Source organism: Sebastes fasciatus, chromosome 23 (genome assembly GCF_043250625.1).
Source record: "Sebastes fasciatus isolate fSebFas1 chromosome 23, fSebFas1.pri, whole genome shotgun sequence".
Taxonomy (NCBI): Eukaryota; Metazoa; Chordata; class Actinopteri; order Perciformes; family Sebastidae; genus Sebastes; species Sebastes fasciatus.
Window position 1 is genome coordinate 5,005,436 of NC_133817.1, and position 19,195 is coordinate 5,024,630.

General features: G+C 42.3%; 2 protein-coding genes across 3 annotated transcripts; one reads left to right on the plus strand and one right to left on the minus strand.

Moving 5' to 3' along the window:
* The first annotated feature begins 1,055 nt into the window (after positions 1 to 1,055).
* Positions 1,056 to 6,844, plus strand: ucmaa (upper zone of growth plate and cartilage matrix associated a). 2 transcript variants are annotated; one of them, XM_074625092.1, is made up of 6 exons: positions 1,056 to 1,131; positions 1,327 to 1,556; positions 2,892 to 2,978; positions 3,063 to 3,155; positions 5,091 to 5,189; positions 6,343 to 6,844. In XM_074625092.1, exons 2-6 carry the CDS (start codon positions 1,499 to 1,501, stop codon positions 6,429 to 6,431), a joined length of 426 nt encoding a protein of 141 aa, XP_074481193.1. In that variant the 5' UTR covers positions 1,056 to 1,131; positions 1,327 to 1,498; the 3' UTR covers positions 6,432 to 6,844. The 2 variants fall into 2 exon arrangements, with proteins under 2 accessions (XP_074481193.1, XP_074481194.1); XM_074625093.1 differs by having other exon boundaries at positions 1,068 to 1,131; positions 1,330 to 1,556.
* Positions 6,845 to 8,786: 1,942 nt separating this feature from the next.
* mcm10 (minichromosome maintenance 10 replication initiation factor) lies at positions 8,787 to 17,981 on the minus strand. Its single transcript, XM_074625806.1, has 17 exons — positions 17,732 to 17,981; positions 16,441 to 16,492; positions 16,058 to 16,354; positions 15,740 to 15,970; positions 15,262 to 15,558; positions 14,925 to 15,132; positions 14,669 to 14,834; positions 13,960 to 14,127; positions 12,483 to 12,599; positions 12,147 to 12,349; positions 11,703 to 11,797; positions 11,468 to 11,581; positions 10,656 to 11,150; positions 10,231 to 10,361; positions 9,910 to 10,023; positions 9,127 to 9,315; positions 8,787 to 9,034 (listed from the first exon to the last, which is right to left on the minus strand). The coding sequence occupies exons 2-17, from the start codon at positions 16,445 to 16,447 to the stop codon at positions 8,951 to 8,953; spliced, it is 2,916 nt and encodes a 971-aa protein (XP_074481907.1). The 5' UTR covers positions 16,448 to 16,492; positions 17,732 to 17,981; the 3' UTR covers positions 8,787 to 8,950.
* Between the last annotated feature and the right edge of the window lie 1,214 nt (positions 17,982 to 19,195).

Genomic DNA, 19,195 nt, shown 5'->3' on the forward strand with positions numbered 1-19,195 from the left:
CCCACAAAAACACCCACCTGATCCAGCACAGCTAAGAGTTTGTGTGTGTGTGTGTGTGTGTGGTTCTGTTTAAACAGCGTCTTTGTTCAAACCCAGAGGGAAGCTCTCAGCTCTTTAATTCAGAAATGCAGGAAATCCATTCACATGCAGGAGAGCTGAAATGTGGAAGCCAGTGGGCGGTAAACTGACACATGCATATGAACCATACAGTCTATCATATGAACAAACACCAAATACGCTAGAAGCAAACTCACATTTATATATTACCACATGTAACCACCCACATATGCAAAACATTAATGCATGCAAAATATGCATTAACACACATGCACATTCACATAAATATACACACAGTCTCACACACAGGTGGCCTCACTGCAGGCTCATTTACTGTTAAATGTTTCCCAGACTGCAGATCTGTTGTCGCTTTCTGAGCAAAGTGGGCCAGTCGCCTCTGCCCAGTTTCCTTTAGAGGAAACACATACCAGATTTCACTGCATCGCACACACAGTCGAAGGGAAAATCCGTAGCTACTCATGCATCAATTTAAGCAAAACCTCCTCTCATACAGTTCAATAGCTCGCAGCATATTGTAGCATTAACTACAGCAACAAGGTGTGCTATAGACCCTGAGGTCACTACCTGGAATGATAATGAATGGGTCCAGTACAGAATCGAGATGCTACCACCTGCACGCACTCCGCCTGCAAGGGAAATATAGACGTCATTCATATGGAAAGATAACAATGCACAAAAGAGCCGGTCATAAAGCCAACAAAAGGTTTAAAAAAAAGATTTCCGAGCACAGCAGTTCTGTTAAACTCTCTGTTATTATAAAGTGTTATAAAGTGGGATTATTTTGTAATACCTACACATTATCTATACCTATAATATTATACCTATACAGGATGATATATCTTCTTTTGAGAGGATTTCATCTTTTAACTTTGCAGTCTTCAAACTGACTTATTTACCTCACTTAAAAAGGTGCTAAATTCAAAGTTCAGAGCATGAATAGGGGAGAACGGGGTGAGTTGAGACATTTTTTACTTTACTTTTTTCACTTCATCCTACAGGCCCAAAATGGCCATTGACATCCAGGATGAATCTTTGATAATCGATTGGCTGGAGGTGAGAGACGTGTCCCCACTCGTGTCAGATCATCCACCGATATCAGACAACATATGAGCCAGGATTAATGGGACTTTATGACCGAATCGTGGTTTCCATTCTGCTGCCCTCTTCTTTTAAATTCACCTCGCCCTATTACTCCTCCTTGTTTTCTTCTTCTTCTGCTTCTTCTCCCTTGGGCAACTGATATTCCAGCAGCCTCTTTCCCCTCCCTGAGCCGTTCTCTTCTTCTCTCTCCTCCCACTCTCCCTGCCTCTCCCACCTTCCTCCCTTCCCTCCCTCATCACTCTCTCCTCTCTCACTTCACTTCACTTCAGTTAGGTGTGCTGTTAAGTCCAATAGAGGTTTTGCCTTTCTCTCTCTCAAGATGTTCTGGACTCGAGTCTTCATGCTCTCTTTGCTCACCACTCTCCTCATCTTCATCTGTGAGTACCTTCTGTGGGTGGGTGGGTAAAAAGTATTTTTTGTGGGGGATTATACATCCTCAGGGGAGATGAACAGAACATTTTGGAGGATATAAAGCACTGATATGTGCGGTCCTCCTTTAATATGGAAAAGAAAACCTAAACCTGGTAGTATTTTGTTGCCTCGAACACGACCTTAGACCTTTTGTGTGCATCAGAGTTTGAATCTGTCGAAGTTGATTTGTAAATTCCATTTTTTTTTTTAAATTTCAGCTTCATAATAATAACGTCGGGGATCAATATGAATCAATTTGTTGTTGTAAAACTGTGTTTTCAGTCATGTACGTTTGGCTTTCTTTAATCTAAGGAGAGGGAAAAAAAGCGGTAATTCTGCCTGGAGATGTCCAGTTGTCCTCCAGAGGACAGCCTGAGGTCACAAGCTCAGTTTCCACTATGAGACATGTGTCCAGAGGACAGCTGACCAATCAGCGAACTACCGGGCGTGGTCGAGAAAATGATGAGAATGACCAACACTAATCTGAATTGAGCCTAAGTTCACTTTACCCACTATGGTAGATGGTTTAGCAAGGCGAGACGTCTTACAATTTATAGTAATATGAGAAATTATGGTTATTTTAATCCTGTTTTAATCTGCCACATTGATCTTTTCTAAAGGGCTAATTATGGCCCACGTAACCTTCCGTATATCCTTGACAACAGAGGTCTGCCTGTACTACTAATCGTGCGTGACGCAATTTCTGTTTTATGTAGTTTCAGCTTATATTAATTTTTTGTTTGCGGTTTCTATATCGTCTTTGAGACCGACCAAGTTTAGACTGGCTGAATTAAAAGGTACAGTGTGTAGGAGTTGGATTGCAACCAACTGTAGCCCTTCCCTTTCAAGACTGCGGTAACGTGAGCCGGTGAGTGCAAAACAGTGGTAACGCCGTTCGTCTCGCTCAGAGGCCATCCTTACCACAATAACACTACTTTAGGATCAACGGACATAAGGTGATTATACATGAATGAAAACATCGTTATGAATATTATATTCAACTTCTGCTAATAGATCCCCCAAAATGCTACACACTGTACCTTTAAGAAGCAGGAGGCTTTCTGTAAATGTCATAATCTAGTGTGACCTGCCAAATACTCATTAATAAAAGGCCATTGACTGTTTTTTGAGTACATATTTTATTTTCAGACTCTAATTCAAATCTGAGTACGCACGAGTGGCTTGAGATACAGTTTTACAACTCTCAACATGCATTTGCTAATAATGTTCTTACAATATTGGCCCCATACGCACGCTCTAGTGTAAAGACAGGGCATTATAATTTCTCCTTTTCCTCACAGTTTCCAGTGTGGTGGAAAGTGCAGCAGTCCGGGACAACTCAAAAGCAGCAGCAGTCCGGGACAACTCAAAAGCGAGCGATCCTAAAGGTGATACGACGCTTTTAACTATTTCACATAACCTCGCTCCACATTTCCTCCCTATGTGACCTTCTGACCTCTTCTGACTTTTAGGCCCAGCACGGCAGGTGTTCATGCCCGAGTCGGACGCCTCCAACTTCTTCAAACGCCGCAGTCGCCGCTCAACCCACTACTATGAGCTCCAAGGTAGGTTCCTATATATCTGTTAAACATGTCGGCAAAAGATAACAGTAGTTGGCTCTGTAACACTTCATTATACAGGGCCGCAAATTTCATGGTAATTAGGTGTATTATAATGTTTATAATGAAGTAATTTTCGATAAATTTTGAGGTAAATATTGGGGTAATTTAGCAGTAATTGCAAAGAAATTTCAAATAGGTTCAAATTTGCAAACCTGTAAAATGAAGCGTTACCATTGGCCACCGTTATCTGCCAGAATTAAGTTGTTTTGAGCCGTGCGCTTGAGGGCTGTCTGTCATCTCTCTGGCAGAAAACCTGCAAGAAAATGAGTAAAGTGGTTGGTCTGAAGATGACGGGGTAGGAGGGTTATATTTATTTATATTTGGTGTCATGTGTGGTTGATGTGGCCACACTGTGGACAGTCTTAAATAGGGCACGTTTGGCCTTCCGTACAGAACTCACTATGTGGGGGTGTTGGTTTATTGGACTCTGAGGACGATATGGTTTGAGGTTTTGACTGCAAGCTGCGAAAATTCAAGAGAGAAATATAAAAGGAGTAATGGAAATTTCAAGCAGGTGTCGTTCTATACTGTACCGGCTCTTTAATCTGACACACACACACACACACACACACACACACACACACACACACACACACACACACACACACACACACACACACACACACACACACACACACACACACACACACACACACACACACACTCACTCACTCACATGCTGGAGGCTGCAGAAGGAGTCACAGGGTAGTATGGAGCAGTCTCTCCCTCTCTCTCTCTCTCAGTCGCTACAATAACCCCATTCAGACGCTGCCAGCATCGGTACTCTACACAACGCCAACACACTTCAGACCAAGTGAACAAACACACGCATGAGAGGACAATTCTGCAGGAACTTATTATCATAATACTCTATCACCAAAATAACTTCAAACAGGATTCTTGTCTTCCTTTAGCTCGGAGATAAAAGCAGAATAATGACCAGACTTACCAAAACACTGCTGACAACAGTGATGTTTATATTTCTGGTGAAGTCTTCTTTTCTGGTGGTACCTCCATCAGAGCGGTCCCGAGCAGGCCTCCAGAGACAGGCTGCAGGTCATTTCACCTCCAGAGCACCAAACGGGGGCCTCGGCTCTAGACAAACAGGAACCACATTCTTGGAAAAAAATAAAAACACTTGTGTCTCTGGCCAACTCGGATCAGGAACCTAAAAGGAGCAGCAGAGCGAGTGTTTGTTTAGGACCAGAAAGTGATGCACAGGTTGTGTAGGCCCTACATCATGATGATGTGGTTTGTCAGCCAATTTCATTATTTCATTTTAACCTGATTGAGTCTAAGATACACAATGTTCTAAGAGAAAAGAGGAACTTTTATTTTTATCAATATTTCCAACAGATGTTGGATGATTGCATAACCAAGTGAAAAAAAAAATGGTAAAATGGACTTGCATTTATATAGCAGTTTTCTAGTCTTCCGACCACTCAAAGCGCTTTACACTACAGCATTCACACACACATTCATACACTGATGGCAGAGGCTGCCATGCAAGGTGCCAACTTTGCCCATCAGGATCTAATCTAAACTCATTCACACACCGATGGCTATATCTTCGGAAGCAATTTGGGGGTTAAGTGTCTTGCTCAAGGACACATCGACATGTGACCGGAGCAGCCCCAGTGTCAAAGACAAAAAGAGTATAATAGCACAAACACCTGTTTACAGGCAAGTAGTTTTACATAGTTAGTGTAGCCATGTTTCCTACAGTAGGAGGAATCACTGAAGTCATTACGATTCATCCTCTGGGAGCGTAAATGTTTGTACAAAATAGCTGTTGATATATTTCAGTGTGGACTAAAGCGGTATACCGACCTCCATCTATCAGTATCAGTAACCTTTCCCTTCTTCTCATCTCCACAGCCGAGCAGAGAGTAAAGATTACTGCGAGCGAGCGGAGGAGGGAGTACAACGAGGAGCAACTGGACGAGTACGAGCACTACGTCGAGGAGGAGCGTGACGGTGAGACCTGAATGCTTTCACTGTCTTCCCTCGAATCGAGGGTACAGTCATCATAAAGCTTGACTGACAAAATGACAAACAGAAGCGGAAATTATTAGAGAAATAACCTTCCATCAAAGCCTTATTTTCACCCCATCCAGAGAACTGAAGTTTAACAATACGTGTATCTCAAAATCAACTGAAAGAAGCAGAAAGATGAGGCAGAGACACTCTCCATCAGTAAACACATCCTTGCGAAAAACCTAGTCGTCACAGCATAGATAGAACACATTGAGGGGAGACAGACAGAGTTTGGATCTCGAACGAACCTCTCGACACCCACGAGCCTCCGGACCGCAGCGGAGGGCCTGAGGCTCCGCGCCGAATCGAAAGCGTCCATTTGTGGTCGACCCCAAGCTGACAATCTTCCCTGTGGTCGTCTGTCTGGTGTGATATAGTTGCAGTGACAGTTTCTAAACTAAGAACTGCTCACCATAACGATGTGTGTGGGTTTTTAAGATACACAGTGTTCTTTGGGTGGTTTGGGACAATGAGGTGTTACAGGAGGAACAAAAAGATCTCTACCAGGTCACGGAACACACAGAAGGCTTTGGTTTGTTGGTTTGTTGGTTTGTTGGTTTGTTTGTTTGTCTGTCTGTTTGCACGATCACTCCAAAAGTTCATGATGGATTTGAATGAAGTTCTTTGGAGGATGTGGCACAATGACAATGCATTCGATTTTGGTGGCGATGCAGATCATGATTCGGAGACATCGAGGTGCTGCGGGAGCTGCTGGCCGTCCGCGGTGAGAAAGAACAAAGCTGTAGCTGACGGGATGAGAGACAACGTAGTGTAACATTATACAGACATAACAAGGCTGCTGAATGAGAGAGGCATCCGCCGATACGTTACACGGAAACACACCGTGTTAATAATAAGCCGACCACCTCACGGTGCCGCCAGCTGTGAGCTGAGATCTGTTTTTAAAGTCAGGCAGCTTGGCGGAGGTCTGTGCTCTCCATTATAAAGCTCCGTAGAGCTGAGGGGAACTGCAAAGTCCGGTGATAACTCTCACTACGATCGACCCTTATCATATATAAGTAGTCATGTGATCTCTTAGTAATATAAAAATATTGATTATAGCCAGTTTAAATTTAACTTTTTTTATCCACAGAGCAAAATGAGAGAACGAGGGAGACGAATGAGCAGATGCGAGAGTACCACTACGACGGCCTCGAGCCTCGCTACTACTGGTTCCACTGAGCAGTACTCTGTCGCGTGGCGGGCCGGGGCTACAGCACCTCTCATCGGAGCAGTGCTAATATACTCACATCACCTGTACCTGTGAGGGGATTCCTGACACTTTGAGAGCAAGTGTTAAAGTTATGTCCATATATATATTTTACTTTAATGTACAAGGTAAAGGTTTTCATTGCTTATTATTTTTTTTTATAAAAAATTAATTGTGCAATATGTGTCTCCACGTCAAACTGTAAAATGTATTAAAAGTGCAGTTTTTGTATTGTACATGTAAGCTAAACTTTATCATATTAAATGTACACAATATGTTTTGCATGCCTGTTTTTAATACTTTTTTTACATGTACAGAAGCTATACAAGTCGTTTTATGTCAGCTTGTGGCATTGACAGCAATAAATCAACCGTACAATAACAAATGACTTTGATTTATTTTTGCAAAGAAACTGACTTTATGTCTTTAAAGGTCCCATATTGTAAAAAAAGTGAGATGTCTTTTATATTATAAAAGCAGGTTTAAGTGAAAACAAAATGCTCAATATACGGAGAAATACACACAGCCCGTATTCAGAAATTGTGCGTTTGCAACAAAACTGATTTTTGTCCATTTGTGATGTCACAAATATACAATATTTACTAAAACTAAAACGAAGCGTTTTAGACAGAGGGTAAATACAGGTATATTCAGGCAGATAGTATGAGGAAAATTAAGTTTTTTTTCAACATTACAGCATGTAAACATGTTCTAGTAGAAACACAAAATACAAGTATGAACCTGAAAATGAGCATGATATGGGACCTTTAAGTCAAAATGGCAAATAAAGATGAGTTCCCTGATTCTCAGACCACTGATGTGTTTTAACTCACCCCAGCTCACTGTCTGGTATTTGGAGTATTTTAAAGGGAGGGAGGCGGTGTGTGGAATAAAAGAGAAGACGAGGTGAGCTGCAGAAGTCATCAGGCTGAGATGAATTCCACATTCCTGAGTGGAAATATTAGACACAAACTGGGCAGAGGAGAGACAGAGGAGGTGGAGAGAGGAAAGAAAAACAACAGTAGCAACGGGATAATGTGCACAAATGAAACCCTCAAAACAATGTGGCATGGCACTCCGTACTTACTAATCACAAAGCTTCAATTTCAAAGACTTATTATATCTCGATGCTGTGAGTCCACCTCAGACCTTTTCCTGTTCAAGGCCACGTTGGCTCACAGACTTGAGTGAGCGCCACCTGGCCTCGGCGGTCGTCGCTCCGACACATGGAGAGTGTTTGTGTCCCCGATTCAGGAGACTGCTTCAGTCACTATGTAGTACAAGACAGGAAGTGAGCTTCTTAAAAGGCAATAATGTAATAACTACCTACTGAAATAATAAAGAAGTGCTTTTGTTATATATATATATATATAAGCAACGTGGCTCATCTGTATACTTGATCGTTATTCTTACATTTCCCAGGGTACCTTTCAGTTGGTTGCAATCTGCAACCGCCATATCCTACACACTGTACCTTTACTTAAACTCAGCCAGTCTTTATGTGGGTGTATACTGCACATAAAAATGTCTCTGAATGCAGTTTAATTTCAAAATGTGTATGCAAAAGTTTGACTACAGAAAGAAGTCCTGAGATTCTGAAAGAAGAAGAAATGCACTTACCATTTATGACGTAGATATCTGAGGGTTATTCTGCCCTCAGAACAGTAGCTGCTGGAAACCAAGCTAGTTGTGCATGTGATAAGGAAAGGTGCTTCAATGCTTCCTTTTCTTATCTCCTTTAGGGTACAATGTCCATCCTTTACGAAAGGAAAAGAGATAGCAACATCCCACAATTCCTTGCGGCAACATCCGTCGTCGCATAATTACGTAGCTTAGTATAAGTGCAGTAAGATTCTCTGAGTTGTTGTTGTTTCCGAAGTCCTTATGAATTCTCCTTCACATCTTTCCTTGACGTTTTCCATCAAGGTCAAGGAATAGTATTTTGACTATTCGACGGCAGCCCAGGCCTTTTTCACAGCAGACAGTTTGGCTCGTCATAGTAGGAAAAGCACAGCTGTTACTAATAACATTAACGATGGCTCAGTGTGTCCCAGTAAACTGTGACAGTGAGCCAGCATGAACAATACCAGCACCCTGAAACTGAAGCAGCTAAATGGAATCCATCCATCATTTATAATTTTTTATATTTACGCCTGTGTTTTTCCTACTGTGACATGACAGGAAAGCAAACGGTACTATTCAGTCACAAAATGTAGAAATGTGTTGCTGGATTATGTTGGAAAACACATTTGCCATCATATTACAGTAAATATATAATTCCATACTTTCCAGATGTGCACCAGAATCTGTGCGATCAGCTTTTCAGAAACAGACATTTGTCATAAAATATTGCTTATCGCTTTAATCAGCTTGCAATTATCACATACATTCAAATCTCCATAATCAATAAACAACAACTTTAAAAACATAATTCATACAAATGTAAAAATGCTACTAAAACACTTAAATAACAAACTCCCGGTGCTTCTGGTCACTGCATGCTGTTGAGGAACTTGCCGTGCTCCTCTCCTCGAGGCTGGAGGAGCTCGCCGGCGATCTTCGGTCCCTTTTTCTCCTGCAATAAAAGACGTGAACATCAGGTCTGTTTTCTTTCACAACAATAGAATATGTCTTTCTTTCTTTGTAGTAGTCAGAGAGAGATTTTACCTTCAGCATCCCATCACGCTCCCATTTAAACAGACCACAGTTACTGCAGTGTTTGTTGGGCAGTCTGTCTAGAGCGATGGCTCTCTGACCGCAGGGACATTTGAAGAAACGTTTCGTGGCGTCGTGCCAATGCAGATTATGACTCTCCTCCACACAACGATCCGCCGGCTTGAAGTAGGTGTAATTACACTGGAAGCAAAGGAACATGGGAAATGACAGCTTATTTTCCCTACTTCTAACTGAGGGACAGTCAGAGTCTTTAATCGTCTCCCCCATGCTCGCATTTATGATCATTACACCAAGGTAGCACATAGACTGTATATACAGATGGACGACGCCTCTCCAGCCCTACTTCACTCAGAGCAGCTGTCAATCATGACGTCTCACCTCCTTTTATAGCATCAAATAACTAATTAAAACCAAACTTATCAGGAAAATTAACACTTCAACATACATTAGCGTGATAAGAACTACCTAAAATGACAGAAACCATCTTTGGGAAAAATGTATTTGACGTGTACTTTGACTTATTTTAGTTTGGCTCATGTCCCATCCGCTAACATGGAGGGGGCGGGCTTTATGACCTATACTGCAGCCAGCCACCAGGGGGAGATCCAGATGTTTTGGCTTCACTTTTGAGGAGCTGTCATATCGTCCAACTTTATATACAGTCTATGAGGTAGCAACATTATCTTATAGATCAATCTCATACATGTTTACAGCACATATATACAGTATATATATCTATACATTCACATATCGGGAGTAAATTGAACTCAGTACCTTTTTACAGCTAACTGCTCGACACTTCATCTCTCTGATGCCCTTCATCTTCTCCTCCATCTGCTCCTTCTTCACCAGAGGATCAAAGTAGCTCTCCTGCAGTTGGTACTCCGCCTGAGAGAGAGAGGAGATTCGGACAGAAAAGTCTTTATTTAGACACACTTTACAATGTTTTACAGCAGGAATGCAGCTGCGTTTGCAGAAAAGAAAACAAGATCAAAATCAGATCAACCTTACATCTATGTGCAATCGCTGTAGATCAAAATGGGGTGAGAAAAATTTAAAGTGAGACTAGAAAAAGTAAAGTGAAATTTGACGTACCGCCTGCAGCGCAGCCCCGTGGCGAGATTTGGCGTTGAGGATCTTCTGAAACTCCTCTGACTGGACGTAGGCGAGCTGATCTCGCTTCCTCTTCACGGCCGGTTCCTCATCCTCATTACTGGACGATCCACCTGCACAGTAAGTAAAAGGACAAATTATAACAAGCAACAATAAAGTCATTTTACTTAAAGGATGGGTCCATCATTATTTGTGCTAAGTTTGGAAATAACTGAAAGGTTGGTTCAGATTTTGTAGTTTGGTTGTGTGTAAACTCCCGCGTTCTGCGAGGTAAAATTACTGCTTTTGTGAATGGAGTCTGGTGGCTTTGAAGAGAGCGATATAACAATAATTCTTTAGGTTTATGTTGTGCTGAATAGATGAGATATACGGTGTCTCTAAGAGCTCAGTGTGCTGCAGTTGTGTACCATTGGGTGAGGTCAGATTCTTCTCCACTCGGGCGCTGATCTCACTGTCGTTACTCCTCTTCCTCTTCACAGCGTTGGGGTCTTCCTTTTTGAGCCCCGCCCCTTTTGCTTTCAACCTCTTCAGAGCAGCCAGCTTGGCGGCCGATAGGCTGAGAGCGCTGGGGGCGGGCGTTGGCGGCGGGCCGTTCTCAAAGAAGAGGATGTCCTCGCCCTCAGAGAAGCCTCGGCCCAGGGTGGGGGCGTGGGGGGTTGCGGGGCTTTGGGTGGCCTTGGGGACCTCAGAGGCTGCTTTCGGGGACGTCAGACCGTCCCGGCCTAGTGAAGACGACGACGGACCAGGTCTGGGCCCGGCTGGGCTCTGCAGCACCTTCTTCTGGATCTCGTCCGCCCTCCGCCGACGGTTCTGCAGAAACTCCCGCTGCATCTGTTTCTGCTGCTTCAGCAGGTCCGAGGCTGAGATGGACTGAACTGGAGCTCCAGCCGCATCTTTGGAGACTGAAGATGGATAACAGATTAATAACAGAGCGGATACTTAACATCACTGGACAGGATTTTAAATTCACAGTTCTTTAATTGAACATCACTTTGAGATTCAAATTAACTTCTTAGGTTCTGTGTTGTTGTTATATATAAATATTATAAATATACAGGCGCAACTCAACCCGTTCCGCACAACGTGGTTGGTTGATGCCTTTATTCACGGTTCGAAAGCTCAGAAAAATCTACCTCGTTCTGTGTGAAAGTATTAACGACAAAAACAACAGTTAGAAAAAATGTATTGATGTGCAAAATAATCGCCTCTAATCGTGTACCTGATTTGCTGCCCTGTGCCAAGTGCTTCTTCAGCTGCAGAGCTCCGGGTGTTGGTGCTGACAGCAGGCTCTTAAAGTCATTTGAACAACCTGAAACTTCACCGGACTGTATGGCTAAAAAGAAACAACAACAAAAACAATGAACAATACTAATAAAAAAAAGGATTGTTAATTGGAGGTGACATCTATACAACCCAACAGGACCTCAAAGCACAAAAAAAAATTCAGTCCTTACCCAGCCTCTTGGCCTGATTGATGTGCTGAGCCGAGCCTTTCACAAACAGCTTGTCCAGAGTCCCCTGGACGGGTTTGTTCGGTTTGGACGCCGTTCTGCAACACACAGACCTGTTAGTGAAAGTGTCTGGCAGCTCAGATGTTCCTGGCTCTGGAAGGTGCAGTTAGGCTGCATAAATTAACTTCAGCACACGCCGTGTAAAAGTGCAAACAGACTTTCTGCCAGAATCCAAATTGTTGTGACCTCGGTATGCATTATTGTCTCCTACGGCGTCTTTTGGATTTACAATCAGTAGGAGTTGACTGCAATTTTCAATATTCATTATTACTACATTAATTATTATTTGCATTGACAGCATTAAAAGGGAGAGTTTGCAGAAAACTTTCACGAATGGAAACAAATATTTCCAAAAATATATAATGAACAACATCTAACATGACTCACAGTGAGGAGGCGCAGGCCGCTGAGGACACGCCGCCGTAGTAGAAGCCATCCTGACACAGCCGGTCTCTTAGTCCGCCGCCCTTCCCCTTCATCTTCAGCTTGTTGGGACCTTTTCCAGAGAACGCCGACTGCAGCTCGGCCCTCTTGGAGCTCATCTGCTTATACTGGGCCTTGACGTGATACATGCAGAACTGGCACTCGAACTGTAAACAAACACAGAGACAAGAGGGCTGTAAGATATGATGGAATACTGATACCGGATGAGAGTATGAATCCGAAAGTAAGGTTGATTAATTGAGGGAAAGGAAAGGTTTCAATGTGTAGAGATGGACCCACCATGTTGACGATCTGAGAGCAGGGGTCTCCGTTCTTCTTCATGGCCTGGCAGGTGCCGTAGTCCTGAGCTTCACCCAGCAGCAGCACCTTCTGTGGGTGATCCACCGTCAGGCTCACCTGCACACGTTCAACACAAACTTTTATTTTCTGGAAGCAGGAACAAGTGATGACCAATCAAAACACAAAGTTTAACAAATGTTTACAACAGACAACAAATCAGCTCTTTTCTCTCTTTAATTTATTCAAGCGTCTTCTCCTTATATACTCCTTATCTAGGGCTGTCAAAATTAACGCAATAACAAAGTTAGGGAGGGGTCCCTTGACCTCTGACCTCAAAATATGTGAATGAAAATGGGTTCTATGGGTACCCACGAGTCTCCCCTTTACAGACATCAAACACAAACATCCAGTTAACATTAAAAGAAACTATGAAAAGCTACTAGAAAGATGCAAAAACCTTGATTTAGTTCATTAGGAGTAAGTTCCTACTGAGACACTATAAACTGTGACTGCAGAGGAGATCAGTCTTCTGAGATTAGAGGCTCTGAACTCAAACTGCCCTATGTGGGTGAGTGGTAAGGGTGTGAGGGTGTGAGGGTGTGTGTGTGGTTCGCAGTAGGAAAGAGCTTTGGCTTTCGTCGCCACATTCCTCTCTTAACATCTCTGTTTGTCCTGCGATGCCGACACCAGCAACCTTAGGGTCTATTTTCACCGACACCACCAGGCTGTTTTCTGCTTTAATTGGCAGACTGACGCCTCAGTTGCCAAACCAGTCAATGACAAAAAAAAATCTTGAAACCAATTCAGTAAAACATAATTAAAACAAGGTTATCACTTCACTTTATTTAAAAGCAGTTCATTTCCGAGGGTAATGAGCTGACAGTCGCACGCTATGTTCTTCTGACCCAGTATTTCTGTCAGTGGCGTTTGAGATGTGGCGTGTAAGAAAAGAATAAAATCTGCCATGTCTGTAAGAGACTTTAAAGAAGAACTGCAAATTATCAGCTATGATGAGCTATGCAATTTAGAGTCAACAATTAACCTGCATGTCTTAGTCTGTGGGAGGAAGCCGGAGCCCGGAGAGGAAACCCACGCTAACACGGGGAGAACATGCAAACTCCACACAGAAGGGCCCCCAACCCGGGTTTGAACCTGCGACCCTCTTGCTGTGAGGTGACAGAGCTAACTGCACCACCGTGCAGCCCTTTTTCTCTCATTTTCCATTTGTTTTCAATGACTGTTTTCTAGGTTTTCCAACAAGCGTGGGAACCCCGTCCTGGATTTGTTATTTCTACCTTTATTCCATTTGACATATTGATCCTCCTGTCATTGACAAGATATCACTGATGCAAATGTCAGAAACAGTAAAATGACTGCAACAACATGAAGGTAATGAGAGAAACACTGGTGTCTGTTGTTGTAAGAACACCGGCTTCTCTACTGTACAGTATGTGCATTAAATCCAGATCTCACTCACCCCGTCATATCCGTCCTTCTGCTTCATGGGGTTTGGGTTGAGGATTCCGATGACGGTGCCCGGCTCCGTCTTCCAGTGCTCTTTGTGGACTTCGCCGAACAGGAGCAGAGACACAAACACTTCCAGGTTGTGGAGGTCGTTCAGTTTCCAGATGCTGAAGGTTTTGCCCTGCGGAGAGGAAGCGCTCAGTCAAAACATTTGACAGTACTTCCCAGACATTTTCAGATTTGCTAAGTTAAATGTAACTTTGGATGAATTTCAGCGCTGTGACCAAGGAACTCTCATCACTTTGATTCCCCACTAAATCAAGATTTTGAAGCCACGTCGGCTTTTCACCGCGTCAAGCTAAGCCCGATTTGGGCGCTGCACGCTGTGTCGCGAGCATCTCTTCCACTATTGTCGTCCGGGTGGAAACAGTAGAGCTTATTCATACTGTATAGTGCCAGAAACAGGTTGAGATAAGGAAAAAAAAGGTGGTGGATGTTGCAGTATCCTTCCATCCTTTCATCTTCACAAAGTTACGAGAAATAGCAAAATAGCAGAGCTCCACAAGAACAAACATACTCAGTATTACTGCTATGTATGTACGCTAACAGGTTCCTGAAATCAAGACAAATTGGTGTGATTTGTAAGCTTTTACACATCACAGTATTCAGAAAGACACACAGAGGGTTACAACCAGGGACGGGAAGTTTGAGCATCGACCTACACTGCTGTTGCTTTGCGGTGTGACCTTGTTGACCAGCACAGCGAAGGTCACCCAGTCGCTCTCCTCCAGCTTCTCCCGAGCCAAACGCTCCGGCACCTGCGACAGACGGATCAGGCGGCGGTCGGCCATCTTTCGGTCCATCTCGGTGGAGGAAACGCGCGGTTTTCTGAAACGGAAAAGAGCCCAGATTGAGATTTTCCTCGGCTGATTTTTAATTAAAAGAAAGCCTGTGTTTTCATCACTTTAGTGTCCTCACCTGAGCCGCAGTCCTGAGTATCTCTCAACACCCACATCTTTGGGAAGCGGAGGAAGAGAAGAAGGTTTAGGCTGTGATGAAGATGCAGCTGGTGCAGCTCTGCTCTGAGAGAATGCAGGTGAACGCAGAGGTTTGTAAACCTTGCTGGTGCTCTCGACTGGCTGGAAGGTGCCGCCGATCTTTATCTCCACCAGTGGCCCTCTGTCTTCTGATGAGAAAACAGTGAAGAAAATACACTCAAATAAATACACAAGTGGCATTTTTGTACACAAACATACCATGGCTTCCATTGACAAAATGCTTTCAGTAATTCTGGATTATGTAAATGAAGTTTTACCTGGCGATGTGCTGGCTTTGGGATTGTGAGCTACTCTGGGTTTGCGTTTGAAGGAGTCAGCATTGTTCAGCTCATCGAAAAAGTCAGAGGAATCCTGGAGCTTCAGACCTCCTCCTACTCCTCCTCCTCCTCCTCCTCCTCCTCCTCCTCCTCCTCCTCCTCCTCCTCCTCCTCCTCCTCCTCCTCCTCCTCCTCCTCCTCCTCCTCCTCCTCCTCCTCCTCCTCCTCCTGCTCCTCCTGCTCCTCCTCCTCCTTCTCCTCCTCCTCCTCTGACTGGAGTGGATAAAGATGTTGCTGCTGTCAGAAGACAAGGAAAACATAATCAACTTTTGTTGCCACTGCATGTGGCTGTTATGTGCAGTTGTTTGTCTCTTTATCAATTTATTCTGTACTTTATGTGGAAAATAAAATAGCAAGAGTGGTCAGTGGACTTCAGGATGTGTCAACCTCTGTTGCTGGTGAACAACAAGACGTTTACCTGCTTGTGTCTTGGTCTTCTGTGTGGCGGAGGCTGGTTTGACCTGGGTCAGTCTGGAAGTCGGCTGTCGAGTGGGTGTCGGTTTGGGTGTCCGTTTGGGGGTTGCTGGTTTGGGACTAGCCGAGCTCCCTGCAGTCGTGACTGGAGTGGAAGATGACGTGGAAACCTTCTGGCTTGCCTCCAGCTGCTGCTGCAACCGCTGCATCTGCTCCTGCATGCGCTTCAGCTCATCTGAGGAAGGAAGACATAAAGCTGGTGAACACATTCGTTATACATCAACTAGAAGCAGAGTAGAGGAGAGACTGCAGCGGCACAAACCTTGTAAATCCTCCTTGGACCTGTTCAGGCTCTCACAGGCTTCTCCACCACTTTCTTTCGTTTTAGCGTCTTTCTCTTCATTTTCAATGTCGTCCACATCTCCAAGCAGATCAGACAACGCGTCCTCCTCTGTCTCCACATCTTGCCCTTCCTCTTCGACGCCCTCTTTGTACTCTTCCTCCTCATCATTGTCAAAAAGGCCGTCCAAGTCATCTGCCTGCTCCTGACCACCCTGCTCTTCTCCGACTCCCTCGCTCTCGGCCAGCAGCGCCGTCAGCATGTCCAGATCATCCTCACCTGAACAGAGAGGACATTAACTGAATTATGTTTTGATCTATTCACAAAGCTGCACTTTAATGTGTTTTAAATCCCATGATACTTACTGTCCATTTTAGAGATGTTAATGGTGGAGCTGATTTCAGATGACCTGGTGACCTACAAGAAGACAGACACTTATATTATTGTGTGGAGTGAAGGGAAGACTAATTTGGCAGCTTTTATAATAACATGAATAGTAGACCTAAGATATTAAAGCTAGATCTGCATGTCTGGACAGCTCTTTCTCCAGAAAAAACAGAGTTGGAAAAGCATATTTGTCCTCTCTTATTTGCTGCTGCCAAGTTTCCCTATTCACTATTTCACAGTTTTATTTGTACTTTTCCAGCTTGATATCATATTCAGCTGCACATTGTTGTGTCTTGTTTAACGCAGGGGTTCTCAAAGTTCTCAAAAACCTTTATTTTCCTCATACTGTCTGCCTGAATATACCTGTATTTACCCTCTGTCTGGTAAAGTGTCTTGCACCAATAACTAAATCAAATGTTCTCTACCTCAGTTCTCATCCCGCATTATATTATATTATATTTGACATTTTTTAATCCCCTGGTCTCTACTGTATATCTCCTATATTTTATTATCCAGCACTATATTCACATTTGTAATAGTTGTGTATCACAGCTGTTACCCTGCACTATATTCAGTTTTAACAGTTTTCTTCATCTCCTTGTATTTTTATATCTGGTATATTTTTTTGTACTTTGCACTACTAACTTTTTTACTGCCTTTTTACTAACATGTTTTGCACTATGGAACTGTGATGCTGGAAACTTGAATTTCAATAACGTTACTATCTATCTATCTATCTATCTATCTATCTCTCTATCTCTCTATCTCGCCATCTCTCCATCTATCTATCTATCTATATTTCATTCAACCAGTATTACACTGTATTATACAGTACAAAATATGACATTGTAATAAATTGACCATAGTTAAAATCCTGCTTTGAGAATCCTGTTGAGTTAAAGTTCTGGTTCTGTCTCTCTCACTGTGTTGTCAAACATCATGTAATAAATGGAAAGTAATGTCACATTGTGGAGGCAGAATCTGTCTATCTGGCCAGTGCATTAAAACACACAGACTGTGTTTACTAGAAAGAAACATGTAATCTATTATATAGAGATCAGTAGACAACATGTCAACAGGCCCCTTTAAACTGACATTTAACATGGTAAACAGCTACTAAATCATAAATATCAACATTTAGGGACATGAATACCACTTGTTTCTTCTGTAAAATATAAAAAATAAAACATTTATCAAACATATTCTTTAAAATGTACCATATCTTTCCATTTATTATTATTATCAGTTAACTGAAACAGCTGAACTCACCTCTCTGCTCTGCTGTCACCACTTTGTCTCCTTTACTTTTGCTCTAAAAGCTACTTTAACAGCCTTTAAAACGACTTTCAACGTGTCAATATATTGTTTAATTACCAATAATTAAAACTACGTGTATTTATGTAGAAGTCATAGCTTATATATTTAATAAAACAACATATTAATGTTGAATAAGCTGAACTCTGAGCGAGGGAGAAAATCCAAACTGGCGCTAAACGAAGGACCCCGCTGTGTTGTCAAAAGTCGTGGTAGCTGCCCAAAGAACTGCCTGACTGAAAAAAGGGTTTTATGGCGTAAAATGGCTTTTAAGAATTTAATTCATTCGAAGTAAATATGTTTGTGAGATACACAAATATATTAAACAACATATATTTTTCTGATATTTGTTTTGTTGCAATATTTGTCCACGAGGGAACTCAGGCACCCGAAAGGCTGCTTTATATCTATGCTAAAAGGTGTGTTTACAAACTGGATGATTAAACTTTGTACACATGTTCTCTGGCATGAGGACATACTGTATACATGTTTTACTCTGATAAAGTATGTTTTTGTTTGTTGAAAAATAATACAATATTTGTAAAAAAAATTGTGTCAGTCTTTTGTTTTTCAATACTGCCACTAGGAGTCACCAAAGTCAGATATTTAAAAAGTGGATCAGTCACACACTACATTACACTACTACTGTGCAAAAGCATACATTCACAAAACAAGGCTTCAAGTATATCATCATATCATACTTTAATCTGTATTGCACACTAACTGTGACAGAGCTATTTTGGTAATGTTGATATAATTTAAGGCAGAAGAAGGATGTCAAGTGCAAGGTGTCTCTAAGACTTTAAAGGTCCCATATTATAAAAAAGTAAGATTTTCATGTTTTTTTTTATTATAAAGCAGGTTTAAGTTCTATATAAATACTGAAATACTGTGAAAGTATCGAAACGCTCAATCCACAGGGAAATGCACACAGCCCTTATTTAAAAATTCTGCATTTGAAACAAGCTGTCAGGATTTCTGTCCATTTGTGATGTCACGAATATACAATATTTAAACGTAAACATTCTAAATGTTTCCCAGTTTATTCCTGGTTGCAGTGTATGTGAATGTCATCAGCTGGCAGGAAGTACACATGGACCCAAGCTGTTGCCTAGCAACGCAATTCTGTTGCAATTCCGTCGAAATGCGCTAAAACGGAGCGTTTCAGACAGAGGGTGAATACAGGTATATTCAGGCCGACAGTATGAGGAAAATAAAGTTTTTTTTTAACATTACAGCATGTAAACATGTTCTAGTAGAAACCCAAAATACAAATATGAACCTGAAAATGAGTATAATATGGGACCTTTAAATATCACTACATTCAGGTTTAATTATGGTTAATTTTATCATTGAACAAAATATGTATCTCAAGTCTTTTTCAGATACTTAGAGAAATAATATCCCAGGTTTTGTTAT

Excerpts from the sequence above, each read along its gene's own strand:
- ucmaa (XM_074625092.1), top strand. The coding sequence starts at position 1,499 with ATGTTCTGGACTCGAGTCTTCATGCTCTCTTTGCTCACCACTCTCCTC. Across the intron at positions 1,557-2,891 it reads CACTCTCCTCATCTTCATCT|TTTCCAGTGTGGTGGAAAGT; the intron begins GTGAGTACCTTC and ends TTTTCCTCACAG. Across the intron at positions 2,979-3,062 it reads AAAAGCGAGCGATCCTAAAG|GCCCAGCACGGCAGGTGTTC; the intron begins GTGATACGACGC and ends TCTGACTTTTAG.
- mcm10 (XM_074625806.1), bottom strand. Across the intron at positions 15,971-16,057 it reads GTCCAAGGAGGATTTACAAG|ATGAGCTGAAGCGCATGCAG; the intron begins GTTTGTGCCGCT and ends TTCCTTCCTCAG. Across the intron at positions 10,362-10,655 it reads GAATCTGACCTCACCCAATG|GTGGATCGTCCAGTAATGAG; the intron begins GTACACAACTGC and ends CTTACTGTGCAG.